The sequence below is a fragment of the Botryllus schlosseri genome, chromosome 1 (genome assembly GCF_051294905.1).
Source record: "Botryllus schlosseri isolate E-star chromosome 1, Bs_hap1, whole genome shotgun sequence".
Taxonomy (NCBI): domain Eukaryota; kingdom Metazoa; phylum Chordata; class Ascidiacea; order Stolidobranchia; family Styelidae; genus Botryllus; species Botryllus schlosseri.
Genome location: NC_137236.1, coordinates 2,947,144 through 2,965,329, shown reverse-complemented (window position 1 = coordinate 2,965,329; position 18,186 = coordinate 2,947,144). Strand labels below are relative to the sequence as shown.

General features: G+C 39.8%; 2 protein-coding genes and 1 long non-coding RNA gene across 6 annotated transcripts in view; all 3 read left to right on the top strand.

Annotated features, from left to right (window-relative positions):
• Positions 1–18,186, top strand: part of LOC145439227 (uncharacterized) — a 462,343-nt gene that overhangs the window by 388,094 nt on the left and 56,063 nt on the right. The gene's annotated exons all lie outside the window — the stretch shown is intronic.
• LOC145449564 (uncharacterized) lies at positions 969–12,436 on the top strand. Its single transcript, XR_013918303.1, has 2 exons — positions 969–1,099; positions 12,295–12,436. It is a non-coding gene; the product is annotated as an uncharacterized LOC145449564 (long non-coding RNA).
• Positions 1,147–8,496, top strand: LOC145450648 (uncharacterized). 2 transcript variants are annotated; one of them, XM_080331964.1, is made up of 21 exons: positions 1,147–1,639; positions 2,229–3,096; positions 3,159–3,370; positions 3,525–3,664; positions 3,723–3,915; positions 3,979–4,077; positions 4,782–4,984; positions 5,039–5,186; positions 5,263–5,408; positions 5,475–5,767; positions 5,829–5,995; positions 6,088–6,450; positions 6,512–6,633; positions 6,696–6,731; positions 6,794–6,880; positions 6,938–7,027; positions 7,166–7,251; positions 7,306–7,414; positions 7,480–7,603; positions 7,663–7,733; positions 7,789–8,496. In XM_080331964.1, the coding sequence occupies exons 1-21, from the start codon at positions 1,462–1,464 to the stop codon at positions 7,894–7,896; spliced, it is 3,843 nt and encodes a 1,280-aa protein (XP_080188090.1). In that variant the 5' UTR covers positions 1,147–1,461; the 3' UTR covers positions 7,897–8,496. The 2 variants fall into 2 exon arrangements, with proteins under 2 accessions (XP_080188090.1, XP_080165603.1); XM_080309477.1 differs by lacking the exons at positions 6,794–6,880; positions 6,938–7,027.

Sequence of the window (18,186 nt, the reverse complement as noted above, 5' to 3'; positions counted from 1 at the left end):
TACGATGATTGGCCGGTTAAATAGTTTCATAAATTGCTAAAACAGCTGTTTTACGGACGATATTTGTTGGCATATTGCTATGATAGCTTTGTTTTAGTCGTAATCTGACAATATAGTCCTGTATATGCGTTGTGAGAAATACAAGCGATTCAACCGTAAACGTAGCCGTTGAAAGTTGTTTCAACATTTTTACATCGTGATTCGAGTTTCTACAGCAGACAAGGAGATGTTGAGTTATAAGCGCAGACGGAGTGCGACTACAGATATTTAAATTATATTTTGTTGTCATAATTATATTAACCACTACTGCAGATAACTACTTTGTGGTCCATTTTTCCATAAAACTGTGAACACACTGAGCACTTTTTTGCCTTCTCGGAAGTGAGTGTCAATTAGGGTTACCATATTTTAGAAATCTAAAAGAGGACTCCTTTTATAAAATTTTCAGACTTACAATACGGCGGTAAAATCCGAGAAAACAAGTTTGTAGTTGGTTGAATAAAAAAAGTTCATATTTCTGGCTCAACTCCCGAAAGACCCGCCCAACCGTTACTTCAGTACTTATTTCAAATTTTTCAGTGGAATTTCACATACATTTAACCAAAATTTTCAAAAAACAAGACATAATCTCAAAAAGAGGCCATTTGAGCGTGCACTGAGAACACTTTCGACAACGTCAAAAAAACAGAACGTATGGTTACACTAGTGTCAATGGCAGTGACTTGTTGCTAATGGTGACTACAGTGTAACCTCAACACCACTGTCTAATGGTTATAATGTGGCCTATGAACATGCTCGACATTTTCTGACTTGAGAGAATGGAAGTGTTTCCTACTAAAATCTGAACATTTGTTAGAAATGTGCCGGATAATGCAGCCTTTTTTTAGAATCGCCTGGCGGGCCGGATGCGGATGCGATGGTTTCAGTGTCTGAATATTGAAAAAATAATGTTTTCCACACTCGGTGCTAGATACCAGATGCATTCCTACAATGACATAAAAATCTAAGACCTAGTGGGTTACTGTGTTGTTGACTTGAAATGGAATTATCGATGGACGACGATGCAGGAGACGAAATCATGCAGGAAAAAGATTTGCTGGTATGTACTAGGCTTACATCTGCAACAGGGGTTAAACCCGCTCAGAGGCCAAACGCCAGACGCCAGACGCCGGGCGGCGGCCGAATGTCTACACGGCGTTTGGCGGCTGAACGGAGACGCTAGATGGCGTAGACGCCGAGTAGCTATACGGCGTTTGGCGTCCGAAAAGTGAGACGCCGTATAGCTACTTGGCGTCTGAATTTGTCTAGCGTATAGGATCTTATATGAGGGTAGTCACTCTCAGGGATTGCTAGAGAGTCGAAGTTGGGAGCTTTAACGCCGACAGACAAAGGATGTCTGCTACATAGAACACTATGGTAGACGTCTTTAGATGCTTATGATTATCGAGTTTTCTTGCAGCAATGACAGCGATTGCTCTAACTGAGGATTTGACACACCTCATTAGAATCATAACAGAAGAACTTAATTGCGGTCTCTGCGAAATCTACACGTTCAAAACGTCAGAAAAGCTAAATGAGCATATCGAGGCGGTACACTGGGCTCATCGTGTACCTCACTATATCGACAACGAAGTGCAAGGTCTGTAAATATCTTACCCGAGTATATAGCCATGTCGCATTCCTTAGTGAAGAATCTCTACTCGATTGTGATTTATGGGTAATAGACTGAGTGTTAAAAAGCTTGATATTATCATGGCTTGCGATTACTTGAAAACTGGAATTCATGTTTTGAGGCAATTTTCAGAAAAATCTGAGACTTGAGAGTGAACCAATCTCTGCTGTGGTTAATCTCAAATTGCATTGTAACCGGTAGGCCTACCCAATGGATTCAGAAGTATTTATGTAAAGTTGATTAATTTTGAGGTAGGCTACTTATACCCATCAAATATTAGTTAGCAAGACATGTCAGCGGAGTCAGCCATGTTTCTCTCTGAACCAGCTCTCATAATTATGACATGTTAATTTCCAATTTTTGTGTAGACATAATTGCGCTAGTTCATGTTATGCATGATCAATTTGATTGGGAGAAATTTTTCCTTCAATATATTCTATCATTATACACTATAATCCACTCTCAACTACTTGGATAGGAGTGGAGAGTGGATAGGAGTGTGGTTGATTTGACATGGATTTACCCTTGTGTATCTAATTGTATTCACATATTCCAGGCTATATCGTACCATGCCGTTTGAAGTGTATGGAACGTATTGGTCAGGCCAGAGGCAGGAGTCACTACCACTGCCATACCTGCACTAAAGTTCTTGGTCGACGTGGTACATTTCAAAGTCATTTACAGAAAGTATGTGGCAATCCGCCACCAAACAAGGAAAGCAAGACTCGTCGTTTAAATCAACCAGCAGATAGCAAAAGTAAAAAGCAATGCACCAAATGCGACAAGTCATATGCAAGGTCTCATGGCTTGACAAGACATGAACGAGATGCCCACGGCCATCCATCAACCCTTCCTGCAGTTTGTATTGATCCGAAAAATGGTGTGTTTATGGTCTCGCAAGGATCATCAGGCCAAGCTGCTCCTTTGCACGTTACGAAGCATTTATTACGAAGCCTGATTGGGTGTGAAGACAAAGACTGTATATCAATTTTTGGGACCCTCAAGGACAAAAATCCCGGGGTCCAATGTGATCATTTAGATGCTGTAGAAAATGCACGCCCATGTGCAAACATTGATTTAGATGAAAAGGTTTTGAACACCCTCGTTGAAATGAAGCTAATATCAACCGCAACTAGTGAAAAATGCAGCAGTGAAAGAATGAGGAGTGTGCAATGCAATGCTCCACTCGTGGTGCATGCGAATTTTGAAGCATTCAATATTTCGAAGAAATACAAGTATTATTCCATCTTCACTGGCGAGACGACATACTATAGTCCTAGTGAAAGAGTGCGGGTGACATTTGACGTTGACGGAGGCTCATGGTCATGTCTGTGCTCATGGAAAACTGGAACAAGCTTGCACATCACACTGGCAAAATGGTATGTGTTCCAGACTGAACCAGATCTCATATCATGTATGTCGAGGTAATCTTCATCGCATGACTTTCGAAGATTCCATAATTAATTTCCTAATATTTGATTTACAGTACTCAACCTCCTACTGATGACATGCAGTTGAATATGAAGTATTATCTCGAGCATAAACTGATCCCGGAAAAGATACCTAATGAATATTTGAAGGAAGGAATAATTTCAGAATTAACGCCAGAAGAAACTGTTTGTGCAAGGTGTGCTGGAGTTCTTGAAGTGAGCGGAATGCGAAAAGCTCAGATTTATGGAGTGGGTTGTATGTGGAAAGGTAATTGATTTTATTTTTCATTGCTGTAATTCTATATGCTATTCAATTGTATATTGAAGCTCCAAGAAGCTCTTTAAACATTGCTGTAGTGCAATATAGCTCAAGTTCATCAAATGAGGTTATTTCATTCTGTTCTCAATCCGATAAATTTTAGGAGTCTGTATCAAGGAAAAGTCTTGCAATTCGTGTGGCTGGCAGGTTCGATTCCAGAATTACAAGTCTGGTGTGCATAATTTTGATGGTCATATATTACTGACGCTGCGACTATGTATGCACTTGAAGAATGGGATTCAGGTATCTTAATTCCATATCTAGTTCTTGCCATTCCATGCATGTGTTTACTGTCTTCCAGAATCACATTTCAGTGGGAGCCAATCTTGCATCCCTGTTTTCTGATGAAATTCCGACAAACAAATTAAGAAATGCATTTCTCCATTTTTTGGCTCTGCAGGACATGAGTGATAGTTTCGCCTGTCTAAAATGTGGCAATTCCCCATCCATAGTCGTAGGGGATGGCAATTGGAAGAATACATGTGCTATTGACGGTATGTTTGAATTTCAATGGTTCTGCATCACTCATTGAATTTCCTGTATGAATTTTATTACAGTGGATGCTACCAAGAGAGATGTGCAATTTGAAGACACTGTAAATATTGAGGATTCTTGGATGGCATATCGAAAAGAAATTATTGGCCGAGGATTCTGTGGTAATTAAATTTTTCGGAGCTGATAACAGAGGATCCATTCTAGATCAACACCAGGGTTGTAACCAAGTCACAAGGCTCCGAGTCACAAGTCAATCTCACTTTTATATTTTTGACTCGAGTCAAGTCGAGTCATTTTCAATTCCCACCGAGTCAAGTCCGAGTGCAAGTCAGCGAACAGAGGATCGAGTCCGAGTCGTGGTATTATGACTCGAGTCCGAGTCCAAGTCATCGTGTTGACTGCTCAGTTTCCAGTTAAAGTCTTCCTAAACCCACTTTTTTAACTCTGTTTGGTGATATTGAATGGTTCGCATTTATAATATATCAATTTTCCTCACTTTTAGCAGTTTCTGGTCGCATTCTCAAGCACCAGTACCAATAAACGAAATCCCAATAGTGTGTTTGCTTCGAAATTACAATGAAATGTCGGTCTTCGCCGTCTGAATTTCGAGTCAATGACTTGCTTCGAGTCATGCGCAATGACTCGAGTTCAAGTCGAGTCAATACACAGATTGACTCGAGTCGAGTCGAGTCATTTCCGTATTTTGAGAAAATGACTCGAGTCGAGTCGAGTCATCCGAAAATCGTGACTCGAGTCTGACTCGAGTCGAGTCATGACTCGAGTCATTACAACCCTGATCGACACAGATGACTTTAAGTTCAGACATATCATTCAACAACAGATTAGTGACTGTATTGTTTTATAGGAACGTCCGCCAATCCGTGGAAGGTGAAAATAAGCCACGACAGTGTCGCACCTTGGATGGCAAAAAGCTGCAGGTCATCAGATCTTCTTTTGAATACGGAACACCGGAAAGGCACTCTTATTAAAAGACCCTTGGAAAAGTCCAAACTGAATGCAGCTCCAACAACAGAGGACGAGATACTTCTGACTTTAAACAATCCTTCGGTATGATCGAAATCCTAGTAGCAATTGTATGATACACTTCATTTGCATATTCAGAACACACTTGGTGACTTGCGTGACATCTGTCAAAAAGTGGGAATGAATGACACGGGAAGCAAAGGAGATTTGATTAATAAAATTAATGAACTACTACTGTTCAAAACGATCACCCCGAAAATGTTCAAGAGCATTACCAAATGTGGTGGTAAACTTTCTATACCATACTAGACTCCACAGGCGACTGGAGTAACTCGACTTTTTATATTCTATTAACTTGGCAGGGGGAATAGTCCATCTCCGATGTCCATGTGGCATATGTGTTTATTTTAAATATGTATTACGTCAAGAAAGTGCACGAGATTATGTTGATGCTTTGTTGTCATTCAAACATCAACCCCGAGTCATAATTTCGGACATTGCCTCTCAGGTAAGTGGAAATCTCATAAATCATCAGTCATTCTTATGTGCGTCACAATCATTTGCCGTTCTCTAGATTGCCCACCATGGGGAAAATCGCTCTCCGGGCATGTTCTCGCCATTCAGAGGAATGCTATTTGAATGCACTCCAGATAACATCAAGAAGGAGTCAGAGGGTCATCTTGATCCAATTTCAATACGCTTGGACGAAACTCCTGGGACTTTCTACTCTCTCGGTGATCGTTTCCATCAAAAATCAAAGAAAAAGTCTGCTGAGAAGTCATTCAGAGATATGAAATACTGTAAAGACCTGGCTCTTGTTAACACAAGTATTGCTGAGCAGCAAAATGCTATCATGGCACGAGACCGGTCAGTGAATTGTGTGTGTGCCACATATAGAATAGCACTAGCTAAAACATGGGTATTTCAGGCATTTTCTTTGCAATATGGATCCAGTAAATTTCATATTTCTGTCGAGAGTTTCCCTGCATCTTCAAAATATGAAGATTAACGAAAGATATATGAAAAAGACCAAGAGACATTTCTCCAAGCCTGTTGTCCTCGCAGATGATGGCCGTGCGACACTGGCTATGAAAGGTAGTAGCTGCAAATTCCATCTGTGACTTTGTTTCATCATTAAGTCAAATTTTGATTTTCCAGTGTATTTAATATGGACTTGTTACCCACAGATGATGGACCAGTTGGAAAACTGCCCGGCAATGTAGCTACTTGCTCCTTCTACGACCGGTCGGCCAATTCTGCAACGGTGTCACGAACTGATAAAAAAGCCACTATTCCTCCCACTGTCACCAACCCTGTACAAGCATCAAGTGGTAGTAATGTTCCCGCTCGTCTCACTATTGCTACTGTGACTGTTCCGTCGCATGTTGCTTCTGTTACCAATTCCATATCTGTTGATTCATGCTATGACAAATTGTCTCAGCCGAAAACGGAATCTTGCTCCATTGTTGCAAGAGATGCATTTGAAAATTCTGTGGACAAAAATGCCACAAAATGCAAAGATATCCAGATACTTCCATTCAAATTCACAGGTATGTTTCTTTATATTTCATGTTGGTAATTTTATCGTACTGATGATAATACTCTTTTTAGAAATAAATTCACTTTTTACGTCGGCGCATAAAGCAAATAGGATTGAAGCTGTCGTGAATCGGCTACCTGTATCCACACAAGACATGCTGCTTTTGAATGGATGTGGCTGGCTAAATGATACGGTCATTTGCTCTGCTGTCATTTTCATGACGACTTATTGATCTTGTTATCTCATAAATTTCAGTTGATGGATTGTATTCTTTTTGCTCTCAATGAAAAAGTAAGTCATTGCCTTGCTCAAGTTTTTTGTTGCTGAAAGCTATTTAAAGCTTGTAATTTCAGTCGGAAGGTCATACAATGGTTGTTTCCTGTCTGCTAGCTACTAATTGGTTTGTTGCTGGGAAATTTGCCTCTGGCAAAAAGAAAACAGTATGTGTAATAGTAACAAGACTTTTGAATATTCTCTAATTTAGTGATTCACTCTAGAAAGAAGCAGCTACAAAATCTTTTGTAGCGCCACTTAATGTTCGTTGTGGCGGAACTGGTGTGGGCAGGGGCAACCATTGGATTCTTTTGGTAAGCATGTTCCATACCTGTCAGATTCTACCTTGATATTGTAAGTTTGTGAAACTCATTGCTTCTCACCCCTTCCACCCATGTTCTGTCTCGTCAATATATTCTGTATTAGTGTAATGTATGTATATACTCTTTCAGGTATCTGACGTTGAATCAAATATGGTTCTACTATACGATCCAATGGGCCACGAGGATCGCTATGGGAATGTCTTGCAACAGTTTGAGTAAGTTGATGAGGTCGTATTCAAGAGACATATTTCATTTCTGTATTAATCCAGCGAATTTATACGAACGTACTCAAGAAGAGAATCAGTTGCGAGATATACAGGATTAATAAGGACCGGTGTTCAAAATGACGGATTTAATTGTGGAGTCCTTGCTTTGAAGGTTTGTGATGCGTTCATGTATTGAGATTTGAGAAAATTAATTTGCAATCAACTGACACTTAATAGGCTGCCAAACTCTACTTAACCACTGGATTATCAATCCCCGATGCAAACCTGGATTTTGATCATTCTCAACAAGCTTGCGAAAGCTACCGCCAGCAGTTTGGTCAAATTTTGCTTGATGCGACGGGTATGCTGGTCCATGTCAGGTTAAAACCATATTAAATACGTTGCATGTTTCTCCCGCAGATGAGAAAGAATTGGAAGATTATTGCATTAAATGCGGTAGTCAAGACCCCCCAAAAAAAGACATGAAATGGGTATGCAATTACGAGATTACATTCGTCGGGTATATTGATTCTAACTTGTTTCCAGGTTGCGTGTGACGGCTGTGGTCGATGGACACACGAGGACTGTTGCCCGGGACAGCGGATACCTGATCCTGATGATGATTTTTATTGCATGCTATGTACTGTGGTGTGAATTCTGATGCTTCTATATTTTACTGTGGTTTCGTTGCCTGTTTCTCAGTCAATTTTACTGTGGTTCCACTGCTGATTTCTTATTGACGTTTACTGTGGTTTGATTGCATATTTCTCTGACTTTTACTGTGTTTCCACTGCTTATTTCATTGTGACTTTTACTATGGTTGCAATGCATATTTCTCAGTCATTTTTACTGTGGTTCCACTGCTGATTCCTCAGTGACGTTTACTGTGGTTTGATTGCATATTTCTCTGACTTTTACTGTGTTTCCACTGCTTATTTCGTTGTGACTTTTACTATGGTTGCAATGCATATTTCTCAGTCATTTTTACTGTGGTTCCACTGCTGATTCCTCAGTGACGTTTACTGTGGTTTGATTGCATATTTCTCTGACTTTTACTGTGTTTCCACTGCTTATTTCGTTGTGACTTTTACTATGGTTGCAATGCATATTTCTCAGTCATTTTTACTGTGGTTCCACTTCTTATTTCTCGATGACTTTTACCGTGGTTTCATTGCCTTCTGCTGTGGTTTCGTTGCCCATTTCATATTGTGGTTTCATTACATGCTGTATCTGCAGACTTGGGTCTGAAATTCATTGCGAGTGTACAAATATGGGGTGGTGACCGGGTTGCAACCGATTCACTAGGTTTCAAGAAGTCAAGTCGAGTCGTTTTCAATTCACCGGCGAGTCAAGTCCGAGCAATCCCCAACGAGTCAAACCTGAGAGCAATGGGTCGAGTCCAAGTCATGGTGTTTACTGTTCCCCATAGAGTTCAGCTTCAGATCACTTCTGTGGAACTCGCGGGGGTGATATCGAAGGTCTCGGATAATTTTTATCTTCATTTTTTCCATTCTAAACATGGTTATTGTAACAGATAAAAGGCAGGTTTGAGCCTATTTATCAGTCCCGATATACCATTCTTAAAAAGTCATACAATGAGTAAATCCATTTTTAAGAAAGTGAGTCGAGTCATGACTCGATTCATTGCAACCGTGGGCGGTGATACAATAATTTGATACAGCTGAACATGCAATAGATCATTTGGGATTCTGCCACCGCTTATTATGACAAAAATTTTACAACTTGCAATCTTAGATATCACATAGTTGCGAGAACTTGATAGTCGCACCATGAAATGATTAGGCCTCTGCTCAGTTTACCGAGACACCAATCGGGGGCAAACGCCGTATAGCTACTCGGCGTCTGAACATAACAGAGGCCAAACGCCATATAGCTACTCGGCGTCTCACCATAACAGACGCCAAACGCCGTATAGCTACTCGGCGTCTGAACATCACAGACGCCAAACGCCGTATAGCTACTCGGCGTCTGAACATAACAGACGCCAAACGCCGTATAGCTACTCGGCGTCTCACCATAACAGACGCCAAACGCCGTACAGACATTTGGCCGCCGCTCGGCGTTTGGCGTCTGGCGTTTGGCCTCTGAGCGAGTTTAACCCCTACTCTACATCTGGGCAAATCGAATACCGGTACCTGAGTGATTCTATTCTGAATGAGTATTTGACTTCACGCCGAGTATTTGATAATCAATCATGATGACGATATAAGTATATGGGAGTCCCAAAAGCTTGAGTATGTACCCTACTTTTCATGTAACTACGTAACATAAGGCCGGCTCTTCACCACATAATAATAATTTGGAATTTTTTGAAAATACTTTATTTGTCTCTGTGACAATGTTGTAAGTTGATCACAGTTACACAGAAATGTCATTTCCGCTAACGTTCATAGCTTTGTACAACATATTTTGTATGTTGCGATATGTCCAATCAAAGTTTCAGAAAATGTTTGCAATTATTAATTTTTTGATAAAACTGGGCGTAAAGCTTCATTAGTCCAAAAAATCAGATTTCACTATTTGACTCGAATCAGTAGAGTTGATGATACTTGAATCATATTCGAGTACTGGTACGCAAATCATTGTGTCACAATCCTATAGATAATATGTAGCCTACCTCTATGTAAAACAATGCTGCGAGTCTGATCAAGTTTGACCTTGAGTTGTGATCAATCCAGCGTAATGGATTGCTTGTGCCATGATAATAGATCTGGACTCCATCTAGTTTCATATTTTTCAGAAATTTCTCTCATAACGAGTGGAATATATCTTGGTAAATATCAATTTATTTTGAATGAATTGGCCTACATACCATAAGTAGGGGAGAGTGGGTAGGTATGGGCCACTAAATCTTACAAAGCTATAACTTGGCCAAACTTTGTCTAATATTCCTAAATTTCGGTATAGACTGTCATTAGTGACCCAGTGGCCCATACCTACCCACTCTCCCCTATAGTTTCCAAGTTATAGCATGATGAAAATATGCTTTTAATGATCATTGGTCATTCAACTGTGGAATTGAAAGGCTTTTTCAAGGCAGATTTGAAATTTTGTCTGTAATTGAGCTATTTTGACGATGAAATCCTGTTCACTTTGTTATGGTCTATTCTAGGGTTGCCATACGTCCGGAATTTCACTGAAAAAACTGCGTCCGGGAGGAATTTCTAAAATATGCCTAAATGTCCGGAATTTTGAAGGCTTGAAGCAGGCTCAGAAGTTTTTTGTAAATCCACATAAACAATATTATTTTCAAGCGTATTTATGCTATTCAAAATTCTTCTTCGCGTCGTTGCAACGTATAGGCCTAATGATATTAGTATGGGCACCAGGCACCACCCTCATCAAAAATGCGATCAAAATAAATATAAATGACCATCATTCACTGAAATATGTCCGATCGTAATCGTAATTATAAGCTAACGGTATATTCCTAGAGTTGGTTAAGGCCGATTGGATGCTTCAGTCACAGACAGTGGTTCCAAATCTTGAGCTCGTTTGCCTTTATCTGGGGATCGCGAAGACTTTGGACGTAATCAGCTTCCTAGGCCGTGAGTGAGTTTAGGCAAGCTGAAGGTTTTTAGTAATCAGCTTATCAAGTTTTGAACTTTGCCACGAACATTTTCAAGTTGGAAATGAGGTTGCAACCATAAAAGGTTGGAAATCACCGGATGTGCGACCTCTGGTGCATTGTATGAGCCTAATATATGGAAGAATCAATAATATTGACGGAATTCATACATAAAATTTAACAGGTAAATGCATATAGTCAGTGTCCAACAAGTTACATCGACCACCCTATGGTGGGCCCAAAATCAGTGCTTTTTTAGGGAAAGGGGGCAGAAAATATGTTGTTTCGGACCTGATACACATAACCAGATAGCTGCACTGACCTAACAAACACAATCCTGACAGGCCAGACACGGCCCGCCAGACGGTTTCATCCAGCCCATATAGGAATTTATTGCAGACCCTAGCAAGTAGAAATCACCAGAGCTCACATTACAGATGTCCCAATTCATGACGTATACTCCACTTCGGTCCTGTATAGTGTATACCAGCTGCATCCCGCCGGCCAGACAGTTTCATCCGACCCGTGACGCACGCATTTTCAGCACATTTCTAACAAATGGCGATTCAGTGCTGTAAACGACTATGATTCAAGTTAAAAACAAGGGCATGGATTTTGAGGTAACATTTTGGAACCATTTGACTGGTCCGACCCGCGCGCGAGTGCTCTGAAGGTTTCGATCTGGCCCGCGACGCAAGTTGAGTTTGACACCCCTGGTGTATACACTCGATGAGCAATGCTTTGCTGGTGTGACGTCATATTGACGGACAATGTGTAAAACCTCATTTTGAAATCCGCTAGTGGGCACTAAAGAGTGTCCGGAATTTGCTTCACAATGATATGGTAACCCTAGTCTATTCTGTTATGTAAGTAAGAGATTAGGCCTAATGATTTTAGATGCTTGGCCCTAAATGTAGCTCGAGTTGGGGTCATTGTCTATAGAAATCAGTCGAGTGTAACAATAATATAGGATTCTCCCTCTCATTTCTGTCTAATTTGAAATTTTTGCCAAAAATTGAAGAATTCGCCAACTATACTGATTAGCATCTATGTTATGAGCTATCTCAGGACTCTCTCAGCTAATATTTCATTACGGTATTGTTCTTGAGTAGCAACAATGTTTTCTACCACCTTGATTTTGCCTGAAAATATTTCATTATTCTACTTGAGGGGCATTAATGTCGGCATCCATCTCAACATGGGTGTCTACTGTATATATAGCTTACAATTATTATGCCCTTTCTTATAGATAGCATGGAACTGCCTCGTAATTTTATGCAATTCGATGTTAATTAAACAAAAATTAGCACCGTGTCTCTCTCATTGATAAAGTTGCTGATTATGGCTACTCTCGTAGTATAGTTGGCGACATTGGAAAAATAGATACATTCATAAGAGGCCAGTAAAACTATATTTCAGGCGCATACTGCGTATGCTTGGTCTTAATGCTTGGTTTCTTTCAGGTGTCAAGTCCAGAAAGAAACGCGGCATCAAGACAGTTCCTACTGTTATCGAAGAGCGGCTGGTGTTTATTCAAATTTGTCATTGGATGTTACGGAAGACGGTTTGGTCAAGGCTTTTTATGAGTATGGACAGATCTGCTATGCCAAGGTACAAATAAGTTTGTAACATAAGACTCACTGCAACAGTGGTTGACAGTCAGCCGGATTTTTGAATTGCCCGCCTAGAACTACTCACTTTTTAAACCCCGAAACTGGAACTAGAACTACGGTACTCTAAAAGCCAGCAGCTAGTAGGCCCAGTTGGTATATCGTCAACTATCTAGGTTTGCAGTTTGCACAAATCTACAGTCCCTGGTTCTTTTGTGATGGTTCCAAATTGCCGTTCCGCGACGACTTTTCTGCCATATCCGACAGATATTTTATAGTTTTATACCTTAATTGCAAAATGCAAGATATTGAAGGCTTGTCGCTTGATAAAAGAAGTAGTCACAAAATTTACAGAATTGTGAGGTAGTGTTTTCCTGGTAACACACGTTTTGCTTCAAAATTATGTAACAATTTGACCAGTAAAAGTATTACTATTTGTTTATGTCACAATATTTGACGGATTCTCATCATTTTTTTAGTTGATCGACTTAAAAATGTGTATGTAACCATTGGAGTACGCTACATATGTTTTAAGATAGCTGTGGAATTCGGCTACATAAATTTGTAGTGGTTTCAATCATTTTTTGTACTGCCTCATATCAGCCGTGGTCTCGCCAAACTGGCGATGTTGCTACTCAATAGTGTGTTGAATCATAATGAATTTATTCCAGAGTCAAGTGCAGCGTGTTTTCACCTCCTATGTAGCCTTGTCCCCAAAATCTTCTTGGGTCGTTGCGAGGATCCCTGAACACAAAATTGGAAACCTGATTAAAAAAACTTTATCATATCCGCCCAGTCCTGATCATGGCATCTCATGCTGTTATTTGCTTTATTTGTTAACTGTAAAGCTACCTTATGAGTAATAGATGGTCATCACTTTGTGGTGTTGTGAGCTCTGAAAATAAGACAGAATTGGGATTTAAGACAAAACTAAGGACAAATGTTATAAGGGACGGTGTAGGTTCATAGTTGTGTTTTCAACAGTATCCCCTCATGGATCTTAAACTATAAGCACACTCCCAATGGTTCCGTTATCCCCAGGTTAGGAAATCCTGGTCTAGTGTCTTTAAATTGCCCTCACAATCAATATAGTCATCACATCCATATGGTTAGTACAATTCATACTCTCCTCAGTCTCCTGAGGAACTATAACTGCACAGTACGTGACCTAATGTTGAGTTAGTCTAATGTTGAGTTAGTTTGACGTTTGTACGCGAGCAAAATTAGGTCATTGATTGCTGCACGCGCGCGCTAATCCTCGCTAATTCATCCCATCAACGATAGGCCTGAACAATCTCATATACAACAGGCCATGTGCGCAAGATGTAATCACTTGCGTAATCAGTCGCATATACAACAGGCCTGGTACGCACGACATGATCGTTAACCTGAGCAATCGCATCTGGCCTCCTGCGCAAGATGTTATGTCGCTGGCCTGAACTATCGCGGCGCCGGCCTCGCAATCTTTGACTGTAATCTATTATTTTTTAGATACTATGCCATTAATTGTATAATGATTAACGATCGTTATGTCATGATTGTTCAACAGTGACATCGCAAAAAAGAATTACACCGTATACTTGAACACAGCTATTCATGCTCTGCGAATGCATGGTGCGTACCAGGGTTGTAGCCAAGTCACAAGGCTCCGAGTCACAAGTCAATCTCCCTTTTATAGTTTTGACTCGAGCCAAGTCGAGTCATCCCAATTCACCACCGAGTCCGAGTCCTGGAATTATGACTCGAGTCCGAGTCCAAGTCATCGTGTTCACTGCTCAGCTTTCAGATAAAGTCTTGGTAAACCCACCTATTATAACTCTGTTTGGTGATATCGAACGGTTCGCTTTTAAAATATGCCAATTTTCCCACTCTTAACAGTTTCTGATCGCATTTTCAAAAACCAGTACCAACAGACGAAATCCCAATAGTGTGTTGGCTTCGGAATTACAATGAAATCTCGGTCTTGGCCGTCTGAGTCTCGAGTTAATGACTTGGTTCGAGTCATGCGCTATGACTCGAGTCCAAGTCGAGTCAATACACAGTCGAGTCATTTTCGCATTTTGAAAAAATGACTCGATTCAAGTTGAGTCATTAGAAATTCGTGACTCGAGTCAAGTCAAGTCATTAGAAAATCGTGACTCGAGTCATTACAACCCTGGTGCGTACTATACATTGGTACTGTTTTTTTCCCCAGAATTTGCATGCCATTTTAAAATGCGTATTATACGTGGGGGGGGGGGGGGGCGTACTATACTTGGAAAATTACGTTAATGGATATAGGCTACCGGTATTATGATGGTTGATAAATACCATATCAAACATAATTTTAAACTCTAATACTATTCTTGATTTAGAGTTGAGATTCAAGGATAATGTCAACTGAAGATATGTCGAAATTCGAGGATTGCATAAATGATATACCGGTATCAAATCTAGTCATGTGACAATGAATCTTCTACAAAATGGATTTCCTCTATTACAGATGATTTGTGATTCACTTCTGGATTGATTTTATTTTGTGTTCCTGACGTTAATTTTACAGTCCCTGTATGAAAACCACAAACTATAATTCTGAAGTGACAGTTTATATTGATAGACCCTGTTTAGAGACTGGCTTTAGCTATATTGTCGATGTCGCCAACTATACTGGAGTAGCATCAATTTCGGTTAAAATCTCGACTATACCAAGAAACAGGGACAGAGTGAGTGTTAACGTTGTTTTAGTTTCAACATTGGCATTTCATGAACCCGTTAACTAGTCTGCGCACCTCTAAGGAATCCATCTTTCCTATTTAAGAACCCCTACTCTAGTGTCTCTATTTCTTTGCCGCCCACACTGTCTGTATAGCCGTTATACGCATTACGACTTTGCTTGCCGGCTTGTATTCATGTATTTGAATACATTCTGGTAACGTTTTCGAAATCTTCTATTCAGATCACCATCAATCATTCTGCCATCGACATGTGCGAGGGAACTTTATAATCTGAAGTGGCACAGCAATGAAACCACGGATATGAATATTGATACCGGTACGGATGTAAAAAACTACCTTTGGGTCCATTTTTCATGAAACTCGGTGTGCACCGTTTTTCCTTCTCCAAATTGGGTGTCAATGTCACTGACTTGTTCCTAACGGTGACTAGAAGGAAACTGTGACAGCACAGTCGAAGGACTATATTGTGGCCTGTGAACATCTACTGCCTTGAGGGAATATTTAAAGGAAATGTTTCCTATAAAGTAGCTCGACGTTTGTTTGAAATGTGCTGGATACTTTATGGGCATTTTTCAATCTACTCATGCTGGCTTCATGGGCCGGATTAAATCGTCTGACGGGGCGTATATTTGACAACCCGGATCTGCACCAAATGACGAAACATGTTTTCTAATTCACAAACGATTTTTTTACAAAGCATTATTACAATTACTCACTTTACCGTATCGCATAAATTCCTCAACTGGACTTAAAATTACTTTTGCCAAAAACAACTAGAACTACTGAATAACCACTAGTTAGTTGCCTTTAAACTATCTTAATTGGTCTGACTGTAAGCTTGTGGATGACTGTCATTTCAGAGTGAGACCCTGGACGGGAATGAGCATCGAGTATATTAAGCTGTGAGCAAAACCGAAGTGTAAAGGTTCCTCAACCAGCAGAAGAAGAAAAGTATTAGAAGGGGACAGGAGGAATTTGTATCTAGGCAGATCAAGGATTGCAAAACCAGGTAGGCTACTTAAGGGGCCAATACACAGCACAAATTTATTGCCATAGTGGCCGTGACGTGCTCTTGACCAGTGGTCGGCATTTTTTTTTAATATAAAATAAATGGAAATCAAACCAGCATTTACATTCGACCCCATATTGTTTTCTGATATTTAAAAAAACGTAACAAATAATGTTGAAGCTGCAATTACAGGGAAATGTGAAATCACGATAGTATTATAAAATGATTGTTTTCAGTGGTATTGCGCTCTAAATATGACATAGCTTTGAATTACCAATATAATCAGGAAACAATTTTTTACGTCTGATATTTTCTTCAAAAACCAACCGTTCCACACCCTGTTCCATTCGAGTTGTGACCATGCTGGCACAGTTTCGCAAATCCATTCATCTCTGTGTTGAGCAACTCTACAGGCCTATCTTCATGCTGTTGAGCCATGGGTAAATGATGCCAATGCCAAATATCTCATGTCTCTCTCTACCAGACCACTACGACATGCTGTGAGGTCATAAATACACTAACCTATCACCTAGCTGTATGAATAGCTTCGCCTCCATATTGGGCCACTGGCATCTCGGTCTCAGTGCGACACCCTGCCAAATATGACAGAATCAATACAATTTTCAACAAGCTTCAGACACAAAACCAACTGTTTGAATTTTCCGCGAGACGAAGTCCCGTTAAGAACCACCAACTTGATTTAGATTCGTAAATTTTTTTTCAAAGGGTTGCTACATTGGCGTGGGTTAACCTCTATTTCACTTTCAGATGTCTCCAAAATGTGCGGTTGAAATTTAACAATTTTTTCTAGCAAGTCTTCTTTGACTTCACAAATAAATCCTCTTGAACGAGTTGTAGGGTATAGACTACTTTTAAATTGTTTGATATTTGTTCAACAATTGTTCAACAATTACAACATTCAGCTTCCGATACATTTGTATCTTGTTGAATCATCATAATTTCTAAGCGTTATGTTCCCGTATGACCCCTAATCGACCAGTGGTTCTCAAGATTTTTAGCTATTTTAATGGCTATCATCCATCAACTTGTAAAGTTTGCATTCAATGTTACAACTTGAAGTTTACTGGGAAAATTATTACTTGAGTAGCATCTGACTACATTTTAATTCCTGAAAATTTTCAGTACGGTACAATACTTGAACTGCATGATGAACTTCTTGTTATGTTTTTAGACAACACACAAGCCAAATTTGAGATCAAACTACTTCTCTCATTGTTTGAATTTTGAAAAGTTTTAATTGGTTTTAGGATAAGTTGCATCATTTATTTTAGTGAATGACTGCCCCCTGTGTCACAGTATTTGAAAATAGTTTTGAAGATGCTACCTGTGTATTGTGTGTTAGTGTCATGAATCATTTTGCCTTGGTCCTGAAGCTACGTCGAAATTATCAACCTTCTATTAACCAATTAACACCAGTAGAAAATTGCAATGCTCACTATATTGACCAACTGTGTCTTTATGTGTAGGAACGCAAGCCGCTGAAGCTCTCAGCACAATAGCATGGAAGAAATGTGGATCGATTGAAGAGGCAAAACGGGCCAAACTGAAAAATCCAAACGTCTCTTTCTCTACAACTGGACTTTGTGTTCGCGACTTCCTAGAAGTGTCGTCGATAAAAGTTGGAGGTATGTCAACATCACAACTGTTAGCATTTTTTGTCATGACCTTGGAGCAGTTGTTCCTAACCGGTCTTCACACGACTACCACACGGGTTGCTATGAGCCAGACTTGGACAACTAGATCATTTGCAGCCTTTTCAAATCAGATTGGAATTGATATGCTAGCTGAACAGTATTTGACAAATCATGCTACAATTAGAATTATAACTGTACAATTTTTTTTAAATTAGATTAGAATTAAAGTAAAAGCTACACAGTTTGAACAAATTAGATTGAAATCAGAATTACTGAGTTCGCAAAAACTTGTGCATGTAAGTAAGTTCAATTCATATCAGATTAGACCTCATTCTGATAAGCATGAGAACGACAAATGTCTGAAAAC